At 46.8% G+C, this 27,334-nt stretch overlaps 1 protein-coding gene across 1 annotated transcript in view; it reads left to right on the top strand.

Annotated features, from left to right (window-relative positions):
• The first annotated feature begins 1,595 nt into the window (after nt 1–1,595).
• PLBD1 (phospholipase B domain containing 1) overlaps nt 1,596–27,334 on the top strand; it is a 67,184-nt gene continuing 41,445 nt past the window's right edge. The window contains exons 1-2 of the mRNA XM_056134614.1: nt 1,596–1,830; nt 18,334–18,553. Coding sequence (XP_055990589.1) covers nt 1,725–1,830; nt 18,334–18,553 — 326 coding nt within the window. The 5' untranslated portion in view covers nt 1,596–1,724. The remainder of the gene's footprint in view (nt 1,831–18,333; nt 18,554–27,334) is intronic.

Here is a 27,334-nt window from a genome sequence, read left to right as displayed (position 1 = left end):
CAACCAACCCGGGTTTGATTCCCAGCATCCCATATGGTCCCCCAAGCACCGCCAGGAGTAATTCCTGAGCATTGCCAGGTGTGACCCAAAAAGCAAAAAAAAAAAAAAAAAAAAAAAAAGATTCATCCTCACCTAATTTAGTAATTCTTATTTCCTCCTGCAGAAACATTTGACAATGTCCGCAGACACTTATGATATGGGTGTTGGGGAGGAGGGATAGCAATGTGGGTATCCAGTGGATAAAGGTTGGGGGATGCAGAATCCTTCATCAAGGAATTACATAGTACCAGAGCTGAGGGTGAGAACCCCAGATCCAATGAATTCATTTACAGGCACAATTTGCACACCTGCTCCAGGCCTTCCCGCTTCCCCCCATACAGTACAAGCTCTGTGAGGGCAAAGTTTGTCCAACCTGTTTACTGTCTATGCCTGAAGCATGGTCCTCAACAGACACTGGATGACTAAACAGGGAATGAATGCCTTGGGCTTTGCATCAGGCATTTTTACATGCATGATCACATCAGAACTTGGCTCCTCTGCTGAGAGGGGTTCTCGGAAGGCGAGGGAGGTGGGATCAGGCAGACACTTGGATTGTGTGGAACGTCACAACTTCCCGCAAGGTCCTAATGGGTCCCCTTGCCAACATGTGACAACAAAATGTTTTTAAGTTTCCTGTTTTTATTTTCTATCCTGAAGGAAAAGGTGCCACTACTACAATTTCTTCCTTCATGTTATCATCCAGGAGCTCTGAGAGTTGAAGGCGCCTAACCAAACTCTGGGACACGGGCTTGATTTCCCAGCGTGCATTGACAGTCGATGTTCTTTAAACGACGCGTTTCCCTCTCTGGGAAAGGACCCTCCCGTCCTCCCCAGCACCTGTTCAATAATTTCTTCCCCTCTCACCTGTGCCGGCTATCACACACACACACATACACACACACACACACACACACACACACACACACACAAATGGGCTTCATAAATAAGCCTTTCGCCTACTTCACAATGTCACCTAGGGCACCCTCTGTCAACTTCACAATGTCACTCCACACAGTTTCGCCTACTTCACAATGTCACTTGCAACGGGGACCCCGAGCAGAAATGGGAGGACCCCCGGGGACATCCAATTTCAGCCCCGTCTGAAGCAACCCTTGTGTCCCCGGGCGGCGGGGTGGGGGGGGTCTCTCCAGCCAGTCAAGAGACCAGGAAACGCCCCCCGACGTTCTTGGGCTTGCAGCCGATGGATTTGGGTTAATCAGCCTGGGACGCCCGAGCCAGGGGCACGAACGAGTCCGTCCGCGGGGGAGCGTCCTGTCCCCGCACCGTGGGGACAATGCGCTTCTGCGGCCCAGGCAGGAGGGGCTGACCCTGGAGGCAGAGGCGAGCCGGGGGTCGGCGCGACCGGATCGGCTCCAGCCAGGGCTTGCGCGGGGGCCACCAGCAGCTCCCGCGCGGGACAGGGAAAGTGGCCCGCGGCCCCGGGCGAGCCCCGCAGCGCAGCCGGCGGCCGGCCCGGCCCTGCCCACTGCGCGCTCGAGGGTCAGGGAGGACCCGCCTTCCCCAGCCTGGCGCCCGGCGGGGCGAAGGTTGCTCCCCAGAACCACGTGAGGCGTCCTCGGCGCTGAGCGCCCCGTCAGACCGGCCGGGCTCATGCCCGGGGAAAGTTAAGGACGCTCCGAGCCCCCCTGCTGCCCCGAGGTGCGCGGGGTCGCGGCCACCCAGCTATGGCCCGTGGCTGCGGGGACGGGTCCCCCGCGCTGCTGCTGCTGCTGCTGCTGCTGCCGCTGTTGTCGCTGCTGCTGGCCACCGTCGTGCCGCCGAGCCTGGCAGGTGAGCGGGGCGCGCCCGGGAGCCCCCCCAAGTCTCTGCGCGCGCGCGCGCGCGCGCGTTCCAGGACGCCGCCGGGGGACCTCGGCTCCCCCCAACCCGGGGCGCGTTCTCGGGGTTGCGCCTGGAAGCGGCGGGTGGTGCGGCGCGTTTCCCACCCCGCTCGCTCTTGGACTTTCTCTTGGAGCACCGGGTTCCGTTTCTCGCCGTTCTGGGGGGCCGTCCTAGGAAGTCGGGTGGAAAGTTCGCGTTTCGGACCGTGCATCCACCCCTCCCTGCCCCCCACCCCACCCCCAAAAGTGAACACTTTGGAAAAGGCGGCCGGCCGGCGGGGCTTGGCACACGAGTCGGAGGGAGAGGCCCGCGTGCTTGCTGGCTGGCGGGTCGGGCCAGAGGACGTCTAAATATACTCCTGCCCCTCACTCCGGCTGCGCGCGTTCTCCTGCGCGCTCAGGAACGGGAGTTGGAAGTGACAAAAAGCGCGGTGGCGTGGGGTCGGCTTGGGATGTTTGCAGGCGTGCGCTGAAGGGGTTTGTGTTTGCATGTTATGCTCGGGATCCTACATAGGGTTATTATTAATATTAGACCCTACGTAGGACTATTATTATTATTATTATTATTATTATTATTATTATTACTGTTCCCATTCTCTGGATCAGCACCCATGAGGTGGAGAGTTTCTGTGAGCCTAAGTGAAGGCGGAGCTGAAACGCCCAGGGTTGTTTGCTTAAGCACCCCCTGTTCCAGCTCTGACCCAGAGACACGCAGTCCCAGAATCCCACCTGACCTCGTTCCCCACACCTTTGCCTCCAAAACCCAGTGAGAACACCCTGGACCGTGTCACTTGCATTCCGGGTGACTAAGATCAAAGAGGGGATTAAACTTGCTTTATTTCACAATCCCTTTTCTGAGCTGACTTTAGGCATGAGGGCTGCGTCCAGGAGAGAGCAACCCCCCACCCCCGTTTGCCCCCGCCCAAACCCCCAATGTCAAATGTGGCCGCAGGTTCTGGTGACTCCTTCTGCCCACAAGTTGTGGCTACAGAGGCCGGATTTCAAGGCTTTGCTTTCGAAACCTGCCCACTTATCACTCTCAAATCTGGCCTTTTAACTCCTTCATGCCGGCGGGTGCCACTGGTGGCTCTTGCTTCACTGTGGCTTAAGGAACAGTGGCAGGGCAGAGATCGATGAGTTAAGCTGCCGTCCGCCCACGCCATTCCCCGCCCCAGGCTCCTGACTCCACTAAACTGCATGTTCTGGGTCTTGCTTAAATGGTCTCCTTGGTGCCACCTTCCTGCCTAGGGAAAGTGCTCTTCACGCCCATCTGGAGAGGCTGGAGAGCACCCCAGGCTTGGAAATGAGTGGCATTTCTGCTCAGATACGCTTCCTCTTCTGTTCTCCATCTGCAAACTTAGGATACTTTGAAAGGTTTCTGTCAGTGGAGGGGTGAGCTCAGTTGTGACGGTCCAGAAGATGGGGCACTGTATACTCAAGAAAATGCCACTTGGCAGGAAGCCGCTGCTTCACGGAGATTCCCCAAACAGTCGAAGCCAAACATGGGGAAATCAGCTCCGCCAAGAGAGGGCATCTCTGCGTGTCTTCCTCATGGCACTGTGCCCAGCCTTCCAGAAAGATGGAGCGTGGCTTTGAAGGGCAGCTGGTGAGGCCCACGCTGTCTGTTTCAGGCAGATGGGACCTCTTTTCCTTTGTCCCACGCGCCAGAACCTGTTCTCCAGCATGACTTTTTGCTTTCATCTTACCTTTGCACCAAACTGCCAATGACAAGTATGCAGTGAAGATCTTTGCTCCCTTTTTGTTTACTCTCAAGCCCATTCAGTACTCTCAATTTGGTGCGCGCGCGCGCGCGCACACACACACACACACACACACATACACAGTTCCATTTTTATTCCAGGAGACTCATTAGGGTGGTACATGTCTTTGGTAACTGGTCCAGGATTCCCCAAATTCATTATCCAACCTCTCGCCTGCCCTGGGGAATTCCAAGCTGATTAAATACAAGGAAGCCAATTCACTTTGGTTAAAAACTTATGGTTTTTCATTCAATGGCCAATGGTTAATTTTCAGCCGACTGGTCATTTAGCTAGCACACTCTAGGCTTGTTTTCACTGGAATCAAAATATGTGAAGTCGGGGATATTAGGGATTCTCTGGCTGGGGATCTTCTTCTGTTTCCCAGTAGGACAGGGCATAGCAACAGGCCCACAGGGGCCAGCATTGGGCAGTGCATGCCTGGCACAGCTGCCTCCTACTCTGGACACTGCCCTTCCACATGTCCATGGCTCCCCAGCTCCTACCAGGGATGAGCAGATCCCCCTCTCCAGACAGACTGGCCTCTGTCTGCGGGAACCGGGTTTACGGGTCCGAAGTCATTTGTTCTCCTTAAGGCAAATTAACAGACCTGAGGTTGAGGCCAATCTCAACTGATGCTTTGACTCCAAGGCCATTCTCATTTCCAAACCACACCAGAGATTTGCTCAATCTGTTCATTCTTGGAACTGCCGTATCAGAGAGTGGTAAGGAATTCTAGGCCGAAAACCAAGAAGAAGTCAAGAGCTCATGTTTGACTCCTGCTCCAAAACTTGTTAACAGTGCAGTCTGGTCAGTTACTTCGCCTTTCTGCCTCAGTGTCCTCCTCTGTAACACAGTTATTATGGCTGTAGCTATTATAACAGGGGTTGGGACCAGTGGCCACTCTACAATGGGGTAGGGACTCTGTGGTTGAGTGGCTATTATTATTGGCGATTGGAGGTTGTTGCTGTTTTTCTGCAGAGCATCTAGAATCTCTGGATAAGGCAACCAAGTTGCAAATGATCCTCTCTGTGCACTGAAGTAATAGCTTATTACTAAAGCAAGGTTTCCCTTCAGCATGACCCAACACTTCAGCCCATGGAGCGGATGTTTAAGAAAACAATGAACCGCATCCTGGGTCACTTTCACCCGTGATAACTGTGTGACTGAAATCACCTGGACTATTTCGTCCTCTGTGAAATGCTCTCAACCAAACCTGCTTTAGAATTTCCTAACTCTTCCTTCTTGTCGGGCTCCATTAAGTCTTCCGACCACTCGCCCCCACAGTCTCAGCTTTTCAGATACAAAGCAGTGAGTCAGTACACTCTGTAAGTCTAAACCTTTTCTTCTGTTCTCCTTACATTGCTTTCAGTTCTCCCCACTCTCAAGAAGTAGAAGTTCCTATGAAAACGCCTGTCAGCCAAAATGGCATAAAGCAAAGAAAGCAGTTATAACTCTTAGTGAGGAGATCCTGGTACACTGGAGGTGGCAGGGGATTGCCTTGGGTGCTTTTGTTTACTTGCTCATTTAGGAGCTAGATGTCCAGGAGGGCTCTGAGTGATTCATTTCTTTCCTGGGAAGAGGGTGATAGACAAATAGATCTGGGAATTTCTGATTTACATGGAAAATATTTTTAGCATTTCCCAGGCCCAGAAATCACCTTCAAAATTATACCAAGTAGGGGCTGGAGCGACAGCACAGCAGATAGGGCATTTGCCTTGCACACGGCCAACCTGGGTTCGATTCCCAACATCCCATATGGTCCCCTTAGCACCGCCAGGAGTAATTCCTGAGTGCAGAGCCAGGAGTAAGCCCTGTGCATCACCGGGTGTGACCCCAAAAGCAAAATAAATAAATAAATAAATAAATAAAAGTCATACTAAGTAGCTCAAAATTCTACCATCACACTCACTCCTGCTGGGATAAACACACTTGTATGAACCGGTTCCAGGAGGCCTGGGGCTGTGATGGAGTCCCTCTATGCTCAGGAGCCCACTGACCCAAGAAAGCTTGACATACCCCCACTTAGCTGCAAAAAATACAGCTTCCACAAACTCTGTGTGTGTGTGTGTGTGTGTGTGTGTGTGTGTGTTCAAAATGGGTCACATGCAAAGCAAGCACTATATTCCCTATACTAGCTCTTTACCTCAACCTCAATATCCTTCCATTGGTGAAAATAAGTATTAATGTAGGGATTTTGTAAAAGTAAAGGGGCATCATGCAAACTTTTTTTGGGCAGGGGCACGGAGGAAGGGAAGATCTGGCCATGCTCAGGGCTTATTCTTGCCTCTGTGCTCAGGGATCATTCCTGGCATGCTTAAGGGGACGTGAGATGCCCAAGATCAGTCCTGGGTTGGCTGTGTGCAAGCTGGCCTATTGTACTCTACCATACTATCTCTCTGGCGCCAGCATCAATAAAACATGTAAGAAGCTGGAAGACCATCTAGGGAGAGAGCACAAGGTGCTGGAGAATTTGTACTGTGTGCAGGTAGCTTGGGTTCAATCCCTGGCACCAGGTGGCCCCTTCAGCACTGCTGGATGAGGCCCAAGCCCCAACCTGCATCCCAAAGCCAGGAAACACCCAGGCAAGATAAGTTCCAGGCAAAATTCTGAGATTTGAGGGAGAGCCAACTTTATTGAATGCATGAGGACTCGACTTGGCTATCACCACAAATGGGTCACACATAACGTTCCCAAAGAGCTTATGGGCTAGATATGGGATCCGTAGATTCTAGAGAAACACTTCTCATCTAACATACAGAAATGTTGCTAAATCATTCCTGACACATACGTAGTGGGACAGTGATTTGATCCCGGTCAAGTCCTATTCCAACAACCTGAGGGGTCTTGCTCCTCTGCCCTGTTCTGATCAGAACTTGGTAATTTACAACTCATTCATTTCTGCCCTGCTCCTACAATGGGTCACTCAGAGGTCCTGCCTCTAGTTTCCTGCTTTTACTTCACTACAATTTCTATTTCAGAGTTCTTAGGAAATTTGGCCCTAAGAGGGTGGTTCGAAAATGTAATAGCATTTTGAAGTAATTTCTTTGTTCTGCTGCAAAACAGGAATTTGCCCTACATGGTTTTTTTTTTTTAAGAAACTAATAGAGGTAGTGAAATTATGAGGAAACTTTAGTCTAAGATTTGAAACAATGTCTGTGCTAACAAGAGATAGCATATTACAATCTTCAGAGGAAAAATTGTGAGTCTTTTTAATTGCCAGGGAGAAGCTACTCTGAAATGTATAAAGTTGGCCTGCAAGCTCAGATACAATTCTAACAGAAGGGAATTTTGAGTTATTCAAACCCGCATTTAAATATGATTCCACAATTCTAATTTACAGATCCAAATCAAAACTTACTATTTAACAGATGTGATGAAATCCATCTCCAAGTGATCTTCCCTGTTCACGTGATAGTTGGGATTGAGTCATGTAGTCAGGAGAGCATTATGTTACGCTTGAAGAAACTGAGGAATGAAATATGACATGAGACCCTGGATTCTCACAGAGCTTGTAGTTTATAGGACTTAATTACATATAACTTAGGAATGATGAGGCGTGAGATAGGGCAGAATCACAATGGAGCAAGGCTGACCTTCTGTTGCTAGAACTTTGGGCAAGAACTCTGATTTAAGCCAGCAGATAAGATCCGTACATTTCAAGGCGGTGAGGAAAGAGAACATTCCAGATTCAGGCAAATCTCCAGCCTTTCTCTGTGCTAGCTTGCTGTCACTTTGGAGCTGTTTTTTTTTTTTTCTGGGGTGATAACGTTTTCTGCCTTCCTGGTCTCCTGGGCACACAGGCCCTCGCAGCAGTCCATACACTTGCCTTTGAGTCTGATTTCAGGTAGGGGTGCCCCATGCCACCAGCCACCACCATCACCCCTTGCTTTTAGTTTTAGCCTTAGAGCTTCTTTGAAAGCACAACCAGTTTAGCACTGGAGCCTACCTATGAGTGGGGATTTAGGATTTCCTAGAACAATCCTTGACCTCAGAGGGATGGGATCAGAGACACAACCTCCCCTTCATCTCTGGGATAGGGTTTTCAAGTCTTATTCCTCTTACCTTGAATTGACTTTCCTTCCTTCCTTCCCTGTTTCTCTCTCCAAGTGCCTCTACTCCTACTCCCTAGAAGCGTGTCCCAGCATAATCTTCCTTTCAAGAAGAGTCTGAGGTTCTGATTCCTGCTGGGGGGGAGGGCTGGGACTCCTGCTTGAAATGTTGTTGCCTGGAGATTGTTTAGTTATGAATTGTTATTTCCTTAAGTCCTTGGAAGAAGAGTCAAAGCAAATCTAAAAACCCAGGTATTGATACACGGAGTCCTTTCATAAAAGAAAAGTTCAATGCCAAGGTACACAGAGAGAGATTCATGAGCCTGCTTAATTGGCATAAAAGAGAAAAGATCAGTGGGGCTTAGAATCGCAGCTATTTAGCTAAGCCCAATCAGAACAGGTAAATTGCCATCGTAATCTTTAAATGTTTCCCTCACTTATGTTGTTCTGCTTGCTCATTTCTTTTCCTACAGCTGACTTATAAGGCAAAATTTGCTAGGTTTAAAACCCATATATAAATGAGGTGCTGGGAAAATGAAGTTTTTTCCTAACTTCACATATTCTAACACCACTCCCAGCACCAGTGTACCCACCCACTTATAACTATTTTAGAAATTCTTCCTAAGACAGGAGTAGGTGTTTTTTTTTTTCTGTAAACAATGTAGGCACAGAAAACATTAGAATGCCTAAATTAATAAAATACTTAAATTGGGTGTTTGGATTTTCATGTAAAAAGAAATATAAAAATAATGGGGTCTCTTCCTTTTTATATATAAACTAACATTCCAGTTAGTCAACAAGTATTTATGAACTGTGTTGGTTTTGAGGATGCTGTTATTTTAAAATGCTTAAACCTAATTTTTCGCTTTTACAAAATCTCCACATGGCATTTCCCCCTTGCACCATTCCTCTTTTTCTGAGTTTAGTATCAGAAAGACTTAAGTTTTTACAGCCAAACTCCTGTGAGTGTTTTAGCCAACCTGACTTTCCTTAGAAGAACATCCACTCTGTTAAATTTGATTCATCATGGAAACATCGCTGTGTCAGTTCCTCTTGTCCCAGGATCGGGGTCAGCCCAACCTTCACAGCTGGTACCGTGTTTGGGGAGGCTTGGAATTACCTAAGACTTTTCTATCTTTTTGCTGCTACATTTTTTATACCACCAACCTCCCAACTTGGGGCTCTGCTTGAGAAAGAGAAAAGTACGGGAGATAAAACTCTTAAAAGATTTAAGAACACTAGAAACTAGCCCAGTACTGGCAAGACTAGAATGGGCAGAAGCAAGGAGAAAACCATGGAGGACTGGAAGACCACAGTTTGGGGTGGAGCAAGAAAGTGAAGTTTTGGTTCAGTTTTCAAAATGTATGCTACCTTGGTCAGCTTGTTCCTGTTTAGCTCAAATTCTCTTGAGAGTAAGATTTTCTTTTCATGCCTGAGGTATACTGTTATCAAAAAAAAAATCACAGATTTGTATGTTATTTGTGGTAAGGTATTAATTTTGTGTAAAGCAAAGAGAAAACAGCTTTTTTTGATTGTGCAGATGGAGAGAGAGATGCAAAACTGACATCATGTTTGTGGGTAGAAATGAAAAAGAGGACCCTGACAAGGCCCATTCACCTTCCTCCTTTCCCTCACAGTTCCTCTTTATGATCCCCTCCCCACCCACAGACAATGTGTGACTGCTTTCAACTTAGCCGGCCAGGCTTTACCAAGAACAGAGAGAGATGAGAAAAACTGCGGAGAGGGCTGAGGTTAATTTGTGATCCAAAAATCAATTTGGAAACACAGTCATTGTACTGGAGAGGAGAAGAGCCTTTTCTTTGAATTCTGGCCACAAGTGTCGTTCAAATGTTACAGGAATAAATGAGTAGAAGAGAGGGGCCTGTAATAACAACAACCAGCTCGGGCTGTAGCACAAGCTTCAAAGAGACGAAATGAGGGTCTGATTTTATACCCAGTCGAATTAGAGGGGCCTGACAGCCTATATATGCTTAACAGTTTTTCAGTGAATTTCTGTATGTTTGTGAGGTACGACAGTGGACACAGATAACTGAGGAACATACAAGGCACATGCAGTGCATGAAAAGAAAATGGAGGAGAGGCATCCTCGGGCCGGGGGGGGGGGGGGGAGTGGGGGGTGGCTTGTAATATGGTGGTGAGGAACAAGCTAAGAGTAGGCCAAGTTGGACTCTGTTGTATAGTCTCCATTGACCAGTACTGTCCAACCCAAGAGTCTGGAGGTCTCGGGAGTACTAAGGTATTCGTGAGGGGCTGGAGAGATAGTACAACAGGTAGGGTGCTTGCCTTGCACTGGAGTGCCCAGGTTTGATTCTTGGCACCACATATGGTCCCCTGAGCCCGACCAGGAATGAACTCTGAGAGCCAGGAGTGACCCTTGATTACCACCAGGAGTGGCAAAAACAAAACAAAAAAAGGGGCTGGAGTGATAGCACAGCGGGTAGGGTGTTTGCCTTGAATGCGGCCAACCCAAGTTCGATTCCCAGCATCCCATATGGTCCCCTGACACTGCCAGGAGTGATTTATGAGTGCAAAGCCAGGAGTAATCCCTGAGCATCGCCAGGTGTGACCCAAAAAGAAAAAAAAAATCTGTTAAAAAACAAAACAAAAAAACAACCAACCGTAACCAAAGAAAAACAAAAACTAAAACCCAAAGATATTCATGAGGTTGCCTTGGTCCAATCAGAACCAAAAAGATTTGACCAGATTTCTCTTGAGAGGGGGTTTCACATTCTTCAAACTCCAAACCTCAGACCAGTCTGGTTTGGCTTTCTTAATCCCAAAGAGTCCTAAATGTGAGGCCGGGGTTGAGACCTGACAAGGGGCGCAAACTTGCAAGAAATTTCATTATTTGATTACACAGCAAATTAGCCTCAGTAACAATTAGGTCATTATATGTCACCCCAAGACTGCTGACAAAAAAATCCTACATTTCCCTATAGTTATTAATATCATTACGTCCTCTCCGCTGTTATAGTGATGACTGTCGTCAACCTGACTTTCTAACCGGGATCTTTCTTTAAGGACACCAATCAGCCTATCACTCATTGCCCTTGGGTTATTGTACCAGGATATGATAAGATTAAGATTATACTTTTAGGGACTGGGGAGATAATACAGGGCTCAGGGCACATGTGCCCGGCCCTGGTTCAAGTCCAGCACCACATGACCCTCCAGAGCTTTGCCAAGTAACGCCCTGGTGGTCCCCGGCACTGCAAAACTTTGTGCAACACCGAGTTCCTCGGGCCCCAGCATTCAACTGAATGACCCATTAGGCCCCCTAAAGCTCCTTGAGCACTGATTGGAAGCCCCCTAAAATATTATACTTGAATGATTATAGGAGAGACAATCTTAGCATCAAAAAAAAAGATAGGTGAATTTTGTGGGGTTTTTTTTTGCAAACAAAATATTTTTATGGAATTTATTTCCCCTTTCTTTGATTATAGAAACCATATAGGAAAATACAAAGAGAAAAAACTCTCTTAATAAGTACATTATCTTAATATACATAACATTTTTATATTAATTTTTCCCATGTTATTACAGTAAAACAATATTTTGTCATTGTAGTTTATTCCTTTATATGACTATCATTTGTTTAAATAATACTCTTATTGGCTATTGGGTCATTTCCAGGTTTTTACTGTGATAAATCACTGTCACTGTCACTGTCCTCCTGTTGTTCATCAATTTGCTTGAGCGGGCCCAGTAACGTCTCCATTTTGAGATTTGTTGTTACTGTGTTTGGCATATTGAATACGTCATGGGTAGCTTGCCAGGCTTTGCTGTGCAGGCAAGATACTCTGAGAGGGGCAGGCTGAGAGGGGCAGAGGAATCGAACCCGGCTCTGCCGGGCTGGCTGTGTGCAAGGCAAATGCACTGCCGCTGTGCTATCATAATATTGAAAAATTATGTTTTTTGCACAATTTTATTATACATATAGGATTATCTTTTATTTATTTATCTATTAATGAAACACCATGAGGTACATTTGTAGACTTACAAATTTTTGTGCTTGGGTTTCAGTCATACAGTCATACAGTCATACCCATCCCTCAACCAGTGCCCATTCTCCACCCCCACCAATCCCAGTATCTCTCCCACCCCCCCATCCCCCCATCCCACCCTCCCTCTGTGGCAGGGCACTCCCTTTTGTTGTCTCTCTCCTTTTGGGTGCTGTGGTTTGCAAAAGTTTAAATGCTAGCAACAAATAACCCTATATATTCCATCTGGAATTTCTAAAATGTTTACTGGTAAAACTCAGTTTGACCAACACTGCACCCATATTCCCTCCCCGAGCTATTCCCACCTGCTCCACAGGGTCAGATACCACCTCCTCCTGCTGAGCCTCCGGCTAGACCCGGAGGGTCCTCTGGTCTCCACACACCACCGCAGTGCCCTGAGTGTGAATTTGTCTTTAGAACGAGAAGTTGTATGATTTTTTTTTTAAAAAAGAGCCATGATTTAGTTATCGATAGTTGATTTTTAGATATACAATGCTCTAGCGTCAATTCTACCACCAGTGTCAGCTTCCTTGCCTCAGTATTCCTAGGTTTCCTCCCTCCCTACCCCTAGACACTTGACTGGCAGTTCGTTAAGTTTGGTTGTTGTAATTTAGATCTCAAGCTTCCAGTGTTGTCGACTCTGTGGTTTGGATATTGGCGATACCACTCCTCTGCAACACCCGTGGATCCAAGGGTCTTGACAACTCATTCCCACCCCATTGCTTCCTGTCCACCTCTTCTTACTACCCCCATCCCTCAATCTCTTACCTTCTCTGAGCTTCTCCTCCCTATACTCGGGGGTCAAGAGTGATCTAGGCACTCCCTTTTTATATATTGTGCGATGGTTTCTTAGAGGAAAAATAGCACCTTGTGCTGTTTCTTTTCCTATGTCTGTTCTCTCTGTTTCTTTGTCTCTGTTTCTGACTCTCTTTCTCTCCCTCCCCTGCTACCCCTCATCTCTTTTTCCTCTCTCTCTCTCTCTCTTGTCCTTGAGTACCTGTAATAGCCAGGCACTTGGGGCTAAGAAAAGTGTCTGAACTCAGACTATATAGGCCAGGAGCAGGAGCAGACTTGTTTGTACAAAGCAAGAAGAAGGCCAAAGAGATAGTACAGGGGTTCAGTAAGGTCTTTGCCATGCGTGCAGTTTGATCCCTAATACCACCAGCAGTGTTCCCTGAGCACAGAGCCAGGTGTAAGTCCTGAGCACCTTTGGGTGTGGCACTCAAAGCCCCCCCAAACTTAAAAATTAAAGATAAATTTACAGCACCTGCCATAGAGGCGGGCAGGGGGTGGGGGTAGGGGATGACAGGAGGGAACCTGGGGACTCTCCTGCTGGGAAATGTTCACTGGTAGACTGGTAGAGGGATGGGTGTTGGAACACTGTATGACTGAAATCCAATCATGAACAGCTTTGTAAGGGTCTATCTCACAGTGATTCAATTTAAAAGTTAAAAAAAAGAACCTCTCTGAAAAATAAATAACTAAATAAATTTTATTCATCTCCGAAGCTTGGCAGTCACACCCACAAACTGACCCTGGCGCCATATAATCTCATCAACAGCCAAGATCCAGAGACTCAGAAACAAGCTCCAGGAAGAGAACAACATAGAATGTCCAGACCCCCACGCCAGGCTGTCTTTACCGGGCAACTCCGAGGGGGATGGGTGAGGCCCCTCCCTGCCCCAACAGAGCCTGGCAGCTGAAAACCTTCAGAACTCAATCACCACCATGCTCACGGCTGCTCTCCATAGGCTTGGATGAGATTCACTCATGAGTGAATCTGAGGTATAATTGTATTCTAAATTTTAGAATTCCTGGAGAATTCCTCTCGGACTCTGCACCACTGATGTACCAAAAGTACGTACCAAGAGTAGCATACACCATTTGATTGGGTTTAACAAACATATTAGTAATCTCTTATACAAGGGCTTAATGGTTCCAGGATGTAATACAACAATCTTCACACACCTTCCTCTAAGGAAACTTTAAAAAAATTTTTTTTATAAAGTAGTTCACGATATTTGATTACATTTAATATTCAAACACCAATTCCACCACCATTATACCTTCTCACCACTATATTTCAAATGTTTCCATCCCAAACCCTAATCCTTGCCCCAAAGCAGAACCAAAATAGTATATTTTGTATTGTTAGTTATGAAAAACTGCTGAAAATGCTACAAAAAAGTATCCTTAGAGGAAAGAGTGTGAAGATTGTTGTATTTCACCCAGGGACCATTAAGCCCTTCTATACGAGATCACTAACATGTTGTTAAAGGTTGAGTTGTGTGCTTTTATATATATGTATCTGTAATATATATATACATATATACATATATATATATTTCCCTCTAAGATTGGTTGCCTTTTACTTTGAACCCCATCAAATGTGAATCGGTGCTCTTGGGGTATGGGTGGTATGTGGTATGAAGTATCCAGGAATAGGCTCACTCATGGGTGAGGCTCAGCCTGAATGTGTGGAAAGCGTCCGTGAGTGTGGCAGCAGTTGAGTTTTGGGAATTTTTGGCTGTCAGGGCTGGGTCCCTTGGGGAGGGGAGGGGGGTCTCACCCGCTCCCCTCAGGGGCACCCCGAGTGAAACAGCCTGGAATGGGGTCCGGCGGCATGGTTATGGCAAGTGTCATGTTATGCTCCCTTCTGGAAGAGAAGGACATGCCTCTAAGGAAACTTTATTTGACCTAGTGGATTGCTCATAACAAGCAATACAAAATTGTTTCAGTTCTGCTTTGGGGGGCAGGGCTTGGGATTTGGGGTGAAACACTCAAAATATGGTTGGTGGGAAGGTGCAATGGTGTTGGGATTGGTGTTTGAATATTAAATTAATGAATTATTGTGAACAACTTTATAAAAAAATAAAATTTTAAAGTGTTCATACAAGGCATGTTGTCAAACCAGTTGCTGCCAAGAAGCTGCTGTTGCCTGCTTCTGAGATTACTAGGTAGTTAAATGAAGGAAAATCTCAGGTCACAGGTACAGCATATGCAAAGTCAGAGATGTCAGAGCTGTCCCTGGCAGGCAGGAGAGAGTGGTATGTGAGGGTTTCCGGGTCACAGAGGGGATGGGTGGTGGGTGAAACTGAATAGGTAGACAGAAACCAGGTCAGAAAGCCAAGCACACAACTAAAGAACTTATTTCTAGGAAATAGACCCCACTGGAGATGTTTCATAGTAAGCTAAACAAATTAGTTCTACTTTCATTTTCTAAGCGATAGCACAGCGGTAGGGCGTTTGCCTTGCACGCAGCCAACATGGCCGACCCGAGTTCGATTCCTCTGCTCCTCTCGGAGAACCCGGCAAGCTGCCGAGAGTATCTCACCCCCACGGCAGGGCCTGGCAAGCTCCCCGTGACGTATTCGATATGCCAAACACAGTAACAACAAAGTCTCCAATGGAGACGTTACTGGACCCGCTCGAGCAAATCGATGATCAACGGGAGGGCCTTTAATTAATTTAATTTAATTGTAATAATGGGCTGGAATGATAGCACAGCGGGTAGGGCATTTTCTTTGTATAAGGCCGACCCAGGTTCAATACCTGCGTCCCTCTCAGAGAGCTCAGCAAGCTACTGAGAATATCCTGCCGCCCAGCAAGCTACTGAGAGTATCCTGCCTCCACGGCAGAGCCTGGCAAACTCCCCGTGGCTTATTTTATTTGCCAAAAACAGTAACAACAAGTCCCACAATGGAGACCTTACTGGTACCTGCTCGAGCAAATTGATGAACAACCAGAGGATAGTGCTACAGTGCATTGTAATATTAGCATTTTAGAAATATAGGTAGTAGGTGTCCAGCATCTTAACCCCATATCTGTATAGATCCTAGCTTCAAAAACAGGGTTTGAGATGTCACATGGGATTACATAAATTTTCTTTGGGGGGAGGCACCACCAAAATGCTATATGATATATCTCTGGCCCCCAGAATTGCATAACACTTTAAAACAAATTTCTCCATGACTTATTATCAGCAAGTGTTTATATTTAATTTTCCATCTCCAGAGTTCATGTAAAAGTTGCTCAGGTGAAAAGGGGCTGCAAGACTACCATGTGTAAGAGGCGCTGTTCTCACCCCCAAATGTCTTGTTTCAACACACCACCTTCCAATTAATCCCCTTTACCTGGCTTGTTCTCCCTGCTCACCTGCTCCATCATAAGGAAGGGATAGAGACTATTTTGCATTTTAGATAGACAACTCTGTCAGAGTATGAATAATGGATTGAGGACTCTTGAGAAGGCCTCTGATGGCTAAAGTTAGTTGTGATCCCTAAACTAGCATACAAAGGCGGGGCTAAGGAGGTAGTGACTGGCAGGAGAGATATTTGGGAGGTTTTGCTCAAGCATGAGTTCATGTGGGAGTGAGAGCCAGATGGACTTGGGTTTCCAGCTCAACTATCAGGAATAGAAAGCAGATACTGGAGAATGGGTGGAACTAGAAGGGGGGTTTTGTTTCAGAGAGTTTGGGTTTCTAGTGTCTATGGAATCATCCGTTGGTGTTATAAATTAATGTGGTTGGACACATAAAAACTAACTCCCAGCTGGGGCCAGAGCGGTGGCACAGCAGATAAGATAATTGTATGTGGCCAACCCGGGTTTGATCCCTGGTACCACATATGGCTCCCCAAGTCCACCAGGAGTGATTCCTGAGCACAGAACCAGGAATAAGCCCTTAGCACTGCCAGGTGTGGCCCCCAAAGCAAACAAACAAAAATTAATTATAACTCAAAGGGTGGGCAGATGACTCAGAGAGCTAGTGCATATGCAAAGCGTGTGGGAGCCCCAGCTTAGAACCCAGGCACAGAGCTGAGGGTGGCCCCAAAGCAAAACAAAGGACTCCCAAAGGGAATGGGGAGGGAGGAAACAGGCAGAAAAGGAGATTTCTCAGTGTCTGCCCCAGATGCCATGAAAGGAAAGAAGTTTAAGAACCAATGGGGGGCTGGAGAAATAGCACAGTAGGTAGGGCGTTTGCTTTGCACACGGCCGACCCGGGTTCCATTCCCAGCATCCCATATGGTCTTCCGAGCACCGCTAGGAGTAATTCCTGAGTATAGAGCCAGGAGTAACCTCTGTTCAATGCCAGTGTGACCCAAAAAGTAAAAAAAAAGAAAAAGAAAAAGAACCAATGGGGACGGAGAGACAGTACAGTATTTGCCTTGTAGGGTATTTACCTTGCATGTGGCCAACCCGGATTCAATCCCTAGCACCCTATATGGCCCCCTGAGCTCTGCCAGGAGTAACCCCTGAGCATCACTGGATGTGTCCCCAAAACAACAACAACAACAACAAAACCCAACAAAACCCAATGACCAAAGCCGGTGAGAGAGCTTGAAAGGTCAGAACACCTGCATGGATGCCTGGTACCCCAAGACCATACCCTAGAGGTGCACGCCTTCCCCTCCATCACCAGTGGGGTGACCTAGTGGCCCACAGTATCACTGGACCCCAGCATGGAACGATCTAACCTACAACGCAGGGCTGAGTATTGTTGGAGTGCCCCAGGTCCCAATGCCTACAAACACTGCTCCTACCAGCCAGAGAAAGTAAATGGGTAATAGGGTGTTGTGCTTTCAGGAGTCCATATGCTTTTTAGACTCAAGGAATTCCTCAGTGAGCAAGTTAGAGAGGTGCGGGAAGGGATGACAGGGCTTGGTGAGGGAGGAAGGGAGGGAGGGCGGAAGGGAGGGAGGGAGCGCGGGAGGGAGGGAGGGAGGGAGGGAGGGAGGGAGGGAGGGTGGATCGAAGACTAGAAGTGAAGAGAGGGTCCTCGAGACCCACCTGTCCCCTATGACAATAGTGCCTATACCCAGGATGGTCCCATATCTGGGGATTCTGTTCCACAGTTTGTAGCAATTTCATGAAGGGAAATGAAAGATGAGGCAAAAGTTTGGGACCCAGGGTGGGCTTCTCTGGGCAGTTGGCATTCAGTTGTGAGGCGATGGAGGGTGTTTCTGCAGTGGGAGGGACGTAGGTTGGAGGACCAGGGCAGAGAGAGGACAGGAGGATACAGGGACAGGATGATGCAGACTCAAACAGGCACCCCAGGGAGAGGAAGAAGGGTTCAGATCCCAAGGGGACTAGAAGAAGGGAAGAGATGGTCATGTGAGGGTGTGGAAGGGTGAAGTCCAAGTTGTCGGGAACTTGAAATGGTGACAGGTGACGGGTTCTTGTTCTTCTTAGAGCAGGCGTGTCATGTGAAGGAATCTTGAGTCATGAGTAAGGCAGGAGGGAAAGGATAAGAAGCTGGAGCAAACAGATGCTTTGGCCCAATGCCTGAGGAGAATGGTTCCAGGGGATGTGAATGCTGAGTCAAAAGAAATGGGGCCAGTACATCCTCTCTGAGGTGGGGGTCTCAGGCTACTCTCTGTGTGCTCCAAGATCTCACCTGTTTCCCTGTGCTCCAGGCTCACCTTCCTTGATTAGCCTCTATTTCCCTTCCCAGCACCCCACCACCACACTTGTAGCAAGAACAAACTATCAGGCAGATTTCTAAATGCTCTAAGATGGAACTCTTTTAAAGCAAAGGCATTGGGATTGTTGGTTGCATCGTGAACAAAAACGCATTAGTAACTCACTTCAGTGCATTCTGTCATTGTTTCCTTTCCTTCTCCAGAAGTCTACTATGCCACTGCCTACTGGATGCCTGATGAACAGACAGTAGAAATCAAATCCACACTGGACAAGAAGGGGGATGCCTACGGCTATTACAATGACTCTGTGCTCACCACTGGCTGGGGCGTCCTGGAAATCAAAGCAGGCTACGGCTCCCAGGACTTGACGGATGAGATCACCATGTTTGTGGCTGGCGCTTTGGAAGGGTACCTCACTGCCCCGTAAGTACCCAAGTCATGATAGAAGACTACCACCCACACCCTCATCCCTTTATGTGCCCAACAGTTGTTCTTGTCCCTGACACTGTTGGCACTAAGTAGTGGCCAGAGTCCTTCCCATCTGATGAAGGATTTCATCCGGCCCTGGAATAAGCAGTGGTACCCTTAAAATCTTTCCTTCTTGTGAAACTATCTTAAAAGTCAGCCAAGCCATTTCATCTGCTGGTCATTTATCATCTGGTAGAGAGCAACTGAGAGGTGGGGTGGCTCTTTGAGAATTACAATACAGAGAAGATTAATTACAAACAGAATGAAAGTGCATTTATTCTCAAAAGACCGAAGGCAACATTTGCAAGTGGGCAGAGCAATTTCCGATGGGAAGCTCAGTGTTGAATGTAAATTCCTCCAGTTCTATTGTTTCTTGATTCTTGTGCCCTTTCCTTGTCATAAAAAATGACAGGGCTGTAGTTCATCGTAATGCAATCAAGATGTGCCTGTTTTAGAGGAACTTCAGGGGAGATGGGGGGTGGGTTATGCTACTCATTTCAACAAGCTTCATCCTTCCTTTCATATGAAAAGTGTCCTGGTGACTCGACTTTCTTCTTTTCATCTCTGTGACCTAGATTGTTGAGAATAACTCAACCAAATCACCTTTTGCGTGGTTACTGCCTTAGTCACAGTGAATGCAGAGCCGATCTTGATCACTCTCCGAGTCTTGGAGATCGTATCAGAGGTTGAAGTGTTGAGTCCTGATTCCTCTTCTTTGATTTAAACTAGAAATTCCTGTTTTCTTGTATCCATATTTTTGTTACCTTACCCTATACAAACCACCTTCAGAAAAGTAGACTACTCAGAGACAGACAAAACTGTATACATGGGGTAACATTTTTTTAATGCCTAAGACAGTGTTAGACATGTAAAGGTTGCTATGTTTCATCCTCTCCTCCAAATTTTTACCTGCTTCTGCAGACACTAGTTCTCTGACATTATTTATATTGATGGAAAAGTTTGGAAAAGTCATTCACACTGAAACTGTGTGATCGTCACATGTTAGAGCAAGTCATGAGGTACTTATGATGGGTCATTAAGGTATCTGTGGTTTGACAGGAGCAACTTTCTCCTCAGAGGATGGTATCTACCTGCCCAGCTCTTCCTTGGCTGTTGTTTCAAGGGAGATGTGGAGATTGACAGGCTGGGAAGCTTCTGACATAGGTGGTGGTGCTGACTTTCTTAGAACTCAGAAAAACACAAACTCTAACATCTCACTTCAAGGGGATGGTGTTATCAATTCTTCTTTGTAATATAAAGTCTTGACCTCTCTGAGTATACTTATGGAAGATTCAGGGCTTCATTCTAATAAATCTATTATGGAGGGGGCACAGGGCTGACACCTGGCTCTGTGCTCAGGGATCACTCCTGGCAGTGTTTGGGGAACATCTGGGGTGCTGGGGATTGAACCAAGATCAGCCATGTGAAAGGTAAGTGCCCTCCCCACAGGACTATTGCTCTGGCTCCAATTCTATTAAATCTATTTTATTTATAGCATTGTTTTATTTTTGCTTTTTTGGGGGCCACACCTGGTGGTGCTCAGGGCTTACTCCTGGCTCTGTGCTCAGGCATCATTTCTGATGGTGCTTGGGAGAACCATATGGGATGTCAGGTATCAAACCTGGGTTGACCACATGTAAGGCAAGTGCTATACTGTTGCTCTAGCCCCTTTCTAATAACTCTTTAATACTGCATGTTAGAGAAAAAAAAATTACTTAAATGTGTTGCTTAAAGAAAGACAAGGACTACCTGTGCAATGTTTTCTTGTCTGCTTTGCCTTTTTGCGATGTCCTTTCTAAAGAAAAATTGACATATGTAAGTCTGGTTATAATATTCAAACAACACATCAGCTTCCTGTGTGCTGGGTCCCGATACAGAGGAGTCCAGACTTCTATCAGCACCCCAGGAGCCTGTGTGCTGTGGGCCTGGGACTTGATAGAGGAGAGCTATTAGGCTTGATAAGAAAGAAGTTAGAGAACAGAGCACCACAGAAAGGAGTAGCCTGCGGGAGACCTACCGAGTAAGGGAAGATGTCAGCTGATGCTTTTGTATATGTGGTGCTGGGGATCAAATGCAGAACTTCATATGCAAGCCAACTGCTTGACTGAGACACATTCGCAGTCAAGGCAACAGACTTTAAAAAAAAAAGAAAAGTGAACCTTAATGTGAAAGATTTTGGAGTGTTTGAGAATTGTCATTCTGTTTGAACCATCGAGTGCTCGAGGTTTCTTGAATTGGAAGGGTTAATCTCTCTGTTCATTTCTGTTTCCCTTAATCTGTGGTACCAAGAGTTGAGAGAGCAACTAAAGCTCTACACTCGCTCACTGAATAGGGGGTGTTGGTGAGCAGGAAGAAGGGGCTGGACGGCAGAGAAATCAGTGCTTGTGTTTGTGGAGGAGGAAGAGGAAGAAAAGGGAAAGGAAACAGAGGAGAGGATTGGAAGTGGATGTGGAGGAAGGGAGGAAAGGAGGAAGAGAAGGAAGTAAAAAAGGAAAGAAAGAAGGAGGGAAGAAGGGAGGGAAGGAGGGAAGGAGGGAAGGAGGGAGGGAGGGAGGGAGGGAGGGAGGGAGGGAGGGAGGGAAGAAGGAGGCAGTTGCTTCTCAGTTACCTGTGGACAGTTGTCTAGGAAACAATAGCATCTTTAGACCCAAAGAGCATTCTGCCAACTTGTCATATGCTGCTGCAGGGGACTGCTCGTGAGGGTCATCTTACACCCCAGTCCCCTGTACCAGGTTGACACTTTGGAGTCAAGGTGTCCTCGGCTTGGCTGGCAGGTGAGTTTGGGTTGACTCCAAATAGGGAGGAGCTTTTTTCATCTGCTTCTCAGCTTGCGCTCTTTGCACAGGCCATGAATGGTGGGGAGCAGGGGGCTCCACGTGCCCTCCACGTTGCCCCCCCCCCCCCCGCCCCATTCGCACATTAAAAGTGGATCTTTGTTCCTTCAGTGTCCTAGATGTGGCACAGGGAAGAGTGTGAGGGGAGAAAGGTCAGGGGGTGGACAACAGTTCCTTAGGCTACCCCAGGGAAAATGCAATTTGCTCTTTCAATCTTAGAAATCTGTGTGAGAGCCAGTGAAAAAAGTGAACACAATGTGTTGTGTTCATTCCTAGCTTGGGGCAACCCTTAGAAGCAGTCAAATGTGTTCTTTCCCCGACACTTTTATCACACTGACCAGAAAGAAGTTTGACCTCAGGCCCCGTGCTCTGGGGCTTACCAGCAAGGTTGCCCCTGGCCCAGCTGCCCCTAGGCACTTGGTGTCTTGGGAGCTTCCCCAGGGCCTTACCCTTTCTTGGGAGCTCTGCGTCTCTCCCTCCCACTCCACCATCCCCTCCCAGGCCTGTCTCCCAAGGACTCAGACACGGCAAGCTGTTGCCTTCCAGGTGGGCCCACGAAGCTCGTCCCACCCTACCGTATTTCCCTCCTGGCCGTTCACAGAGCCACAGTTCTGGAGACGGAGCCGGCTGATGCTCCCCCAGCCCTACCGGAAATGTTGCTTAACTTCAGATGAAGTTTTGTTCTGATCCACTCACACCGGATTGGAACCCTCTCTCTCCTCTCTGCACCTCCGATGCCTGAAGAATGGAATTTCTCCCTTGTTCTTCTTTACACACACACACATACACACACACACACACACACACACACACACACACACACACACACACACACAAAGCACAGTCTGTATAGGACTTCTACCCCCGAAGTCCTGATTTGTTACAAATGCTTATTAGGTTTGTTGGAACCCATGTTGCCCATCAGATGAATCAGAGCTCGAGATTCGTCTTGCCAAGTCGGGGATGGATATGCTCTGTCCGGTAACCTTGGCCCAAGCAGAGCTTCTGCCTCGATTTGAAGAACTCACTGGGGCAGCTCCTAAAGAGCTGCAGATTCTGTCTCCGATATCTCACAGATGATGTAAAAACTGATACCTAGACATTGATTTCTTTTTTTTTTTGTCGGTGATTTTTTTTTTTTATTGAATCACTGTGGGAAAAGTTACAAAGCTTTCAGGTTTAAGTCTCCGTCATGCAATCATCAAACACATTTCCCTTCGCCAATACTTATATTTCACCACCAAGAACCCCAATAAACTCCCCCTCCCAACCCTCCCAATGCCTGTGAGGCAGATGAATTCTAGTTAACACTCTATCTACTTTGATTAGATTCATTGTTTCGACAAAAGATGCACCATTATTATTTAGAGTTTACCCCCCCCAAAATCAGACATGCTGAAAAGGCATTGTGAAATAATTTGTTTTCTACAGCTGGTTACAGAAACCAAATGATGTCGCACGGCCACAATAGCAGCCGCGTGATTTTGGATTTCTGATATTTTAGTTATTAAGCCTGGAAGTATTTCTCCTGAGAGTCAGATACTTATGAGATTGGTTTCTGTGGCTCTGGAGCCATGGCTGTGCCAGAGAGCCGCTCATGGGGGGCAATTTGTGACCTCGGTAGGGCGTGAAGGACAAGCCGGGAATGCCCCCCTTCCCATGAGGTTTCAGTTGCCCCGTCATGATCGGCTCATACCTGGCTTTCCAGAAAGCTCTGAGGCGGCCACCATCTTGCTATCCAGAGGGAAAAAGGCGGAAGGAAGCAACACCCTTTCCTCTCCGGGCAGGCATGGTAGCATGGATTAACGCATAGTCCATTCACTTTTCTGCCGCAAGCTGTTGGGCTCTGCATTAAGTCCTTGTGCTTCTGGAGCCATGGCCATGCCGGAGAGCCGCTCGTGGGGGACAACTTGTGACCTCAGTAGGGCATGAAGGACAAGCCGGGAATGCCTCCTTCCCATGAGGTTTCAGTTGCCCCGTCACGACCGGCTCATATCTGGCTTTCCAAAAAGCTCCGAGGCGGCTGCCATCTTTCTTTCCAGAGGGAAGACATTGATTTCTTTAACAAAATGAGTCATGGAATCATTCTGGGAGGCATGACGATGGGGTGGGGATGGTGCGGGCCTGGTCTGCTCCATTCTTTCAGGAAGCATTGGGTTTTGAGACTGCCAAGCATCTGCTGAGATGAGCACCCTTGGAATTCCCCAGGAGAGAGTCAATGCTCTGCTTCGCACACACCGCCTGATGCCAGGGCTCGGCTGGGATGGCTCTGGGCATGGCCAGGACTGCTCCTGTTTAATTAATAGGCAGACGCCACCGTTGTTAAAACTAGAATGGAAACAGATTAGCATAAGGTTAAGGCAGAAGGAAGTCGGGAAAGGCAGCGCCTTTTGGTGTGTTTGATTACCTCCCTCGGGAAACAGCTGAGGAATCTCCTCTCAGTCTGGGGTGCGACTCAGCTACAAAGCGTAAGCCTTGCATGCAAGAGACCTGGGTTGGATCCCCAGCACCACCCAAGCAAAACAAGGAGAAGATTCTCCTCCACACCCCCGGTCCCTATATGATCCTTCTGGATATGCTTCTAGGTCAAGGCTGAAGACAAAGATCAGTGAGATGCAGTCCACTTAAAATCATTAAATGACTGATGGTTTAATGAGCAATAATTAGTAATTATTCTGAACTTACTGTGAACCACAGAATGATAATGATGACACTACCTAGCACTTATGTCGCATTTAAATGGGTCACACATTATCAAAGCATTTTACATGTGTTGGTAAATTATTTCATCCTTACCAGTATCCTCCTATGCTGGAAACCAGGGCACAGAGAAGTTCAGTAGCTAGATGAAAGCCACACAGCCAGCTAGCAGGAGCCAGGATTAGGAAGCAAGCTGTCGGTTTCAATTTGGGGCTCACGTGCAACAGATATATGTGGATTAATCATGGAACCCAATATTGTCGCTGACCCAGAAAATTTGATGAAAATATTTGGGGCAGGAGAGCTAGTAGAGTAGTAGGGCACGGGCATGTCACCCATCTGTCCCCCGAACCCCACCAGGAGTGATTCCTAAGCACAGAGCAAGGAATAAGCCCTGAGCACCTCCGATGTGGCCCAACCCCCCTTCACAAATAAGGAAAAGAAAATAGTTACAAATAATTCATAGGAAAAAGCTGTTATGCAGTGAAATTCATTAAACACAGGGATCATATAAACATGAAAAATTTCAAGGGATTCCAAGTTGACAGCACAATGAAACCATTTTTTTTCCTCGTTTTCTAGGATTTTAATTTTAGAAAACATGATTTACAACACCGTTCATGATAGGGTTTCAGACATCCGATGTTTCAAGCCCACACCCTCCACAGGAGTGTTTCTCCGCCCCAAGTGATTCCTGCTCATAAACTACTTTTGTTTGATCAGTTTCCATTCTAGAAACTACTAGACAAGGATCTTCTAAAGTACGGAGACCCAGAATCCCTCTTTTTTTTTCTTTTTCTTTTTTATTTTTTTTCCTTTATTTTATTTTATTTTTTTTTTACAGTTGTAGATTTACAATTTTTTGTGCTTTGGTTTCAATTATACAATGATCAGATACCCATCCCTCCACCAGTGCCCATTTTCCACCACCATGGATAATATCCCTCCCACCCCCATCCCCCCCATCCCCCCTGTCTCTGTGGCAGGGCAATCCCCTGTGTTCTCTCTCTCCTTTTGAGTGTTGTGGTCTGCAAAAGAGGCATTGAGTGGCAAACATGTTCAGTCCATAGTCTACTTTCGACATGCATCTCCCCTCCTGGGAGGATCCTCCAAACATCCTTTATTTGGTGCTCCCTTCTCTATCTGAACTGCCCTTTCCTCTAGGATACCCGGCTGGCCTCTAAGTTATGGAGTAATCCTCCTGGTGCTGATCTCAGCTATTCTTGGGTATTAATCTCATACTTTGTTACTTTATATCCCCCAGATGAATGCAATCTTTCTATGTCTATCCCTCTCTTTCTGACTCATCCAGAATCCCTCTTGTCTCCAGTTTCTAATTCTAACCCCCAGGGACAAGGAAAGGCAGCACAGTAAAAACAAAGCAAGACTTTAAACTTTCCCTCCAGGGCTTACAATTCCATGTTCCCACTTTGCTCAGACTTAAAATGCGAGGACATCAAGGCAATGTGGCTGGGCTTCCAGGTAACATGGAACATCCCTTCAACCAGATATGGAACAGGAAACCAGAAGTGCTGACTGACCTGCTGAGGTTGGGGAAACAGCACCCCCACTGGTGGGTGAGGCCCAAGGGTCCCAAGAGAATGGCAGAGGCTGGGTGCAAAGGTACTTTGCAGCTTTTGGATTGTTTATAAACTAGAAAGCCACAGAGTAACTCCTACTGGTGTGTGGCCTAGTGTATAGACTCCTAAGAACCTGGGAACTTAGAGTAGTCAAGGAAAGGGTGACCTCAAACCAAATCAACCAAGTACAGTTCCATCCCAGTAGATCTGCATTCTTCCTGGCATGGAAATGAACCTTTACAAATATTTAAAAAATGGGAAAACTTGGGGCTGAACACACACAAAAATTCTGAACCCGAAAGTAGTATGGTATGATTGGCACAGCATATTGTCTGAAGAGATAAAGAAATAAAAGTAATAAAAAAAAGAAATGTTATTTGGGAGAGACTTCTATGTGTGAGCAAGAAAGTTCAGTATATGTCCAGCTGAAGTTTAAAAAAAAGGAGTCTCGAGGAAACCCAAGGTCAGCCAGAGTTGACAAGGTGATAAGTGAGATTTTTATCAAAATTGAGAAAGAGGTCATCTTTACTTGGGAAACAGAGCTTCTCAGATTGCTACAACATGGCATGTGAAACTATAGAAAATTTTAGATAAAGAGAATAACCACAAAAGCAATCAGAAAGAAAAGGCAGTTGCTACAATGAAATCTCAGCTAAATGGCTGATGCTTCTCATCAACCACAGCAGATCCAAATTTACAGGGAATATATGTTGTTTATGTGTGTGTATATATAAATATGATTTATTTCTAATATGTTATGCTTATATAATATATAATATATTATAAATATGATTTATATTATAAATTTATATTTATAATATTAATATTAATATAAATGTTAACATCATGAATCACGAATCACGAATCACGACCATTCTGTTATTCGTCGATTGCCTCGAGCAGGCCCCAGTAATGTCTTCTTCATCCTAGCCCTGATATTATATTCAAGGCTCTTTAGGAGAATGAGACCCTTATTGTTACTGGTATTTGGCATATTGGGTACGCCATGGGGAGTTTGCCAGACTCTGCCATGTGGGCAGGCTACATTCGGTAGCCTGCCAGTTTGTCCAAAGTAGGAATGAGATAATAAGATGTCTTCCAGGAGCTGGTTTTTATAGTCTCTGAGTCTTGGCCGTTGATGGGATTACACAGTGCCAGAGGGCCAGTTGGTGGGTGTGACCCCCGCCTACTGGAATTCGGAGGATCTGGGTGGAGGATGCTCAGCTCCGATCCGAGTAGGCTTGGAGATCTCGGCCCCGGGTCCCGCTTGCCTTTGTTCCTGTGCCGGTACCTTCAAGTGTGCGGAGAGTGGTCTCAGCATGGTGGTGGCTGGTCCTGGAGGTCTTCGGCTGCTGGAGCCCTGGTCTGGGCGGGGAGGAAAGCTCAACCCGCTCCCCTGCAAGGGGCCCTGGCGAGGACAGCCAGGCACGGGGGCATGATCGGAGCTGAGCATCCTGAGCATCCTGAGCATAAATATTATTTATCACTTATCACTTAATCACTTAACTTCCAGTTAGTCGTCGATTTGCTCGAGCGGGCACCAGTAACGTCTCCATTTGTCCCTGTAATGTGCTAGTGTAGCCCAATGGCATCTGTTCGCTCTGGGATCATGAAGAGCCTCA

Source organism: Sorex fumeus, unplaced genomic scaffold (assembly GCF_029834395.1).
Source record: "Sorex fumeus unplaced genomic scaffold, SorFum_2.1 ptg000100l, whole genome shotgun sequence".
In the NCBI taxonomy this organism is placed as follows: Eukaryota; Metazoa; Chordata; class Mammalia; order Eulipotyphla; family Soricidae; genus Sorex; species Sorex fumeus.
This window is presented reverse-complemented; position numbering and strand designations above follow the sequence as displayed.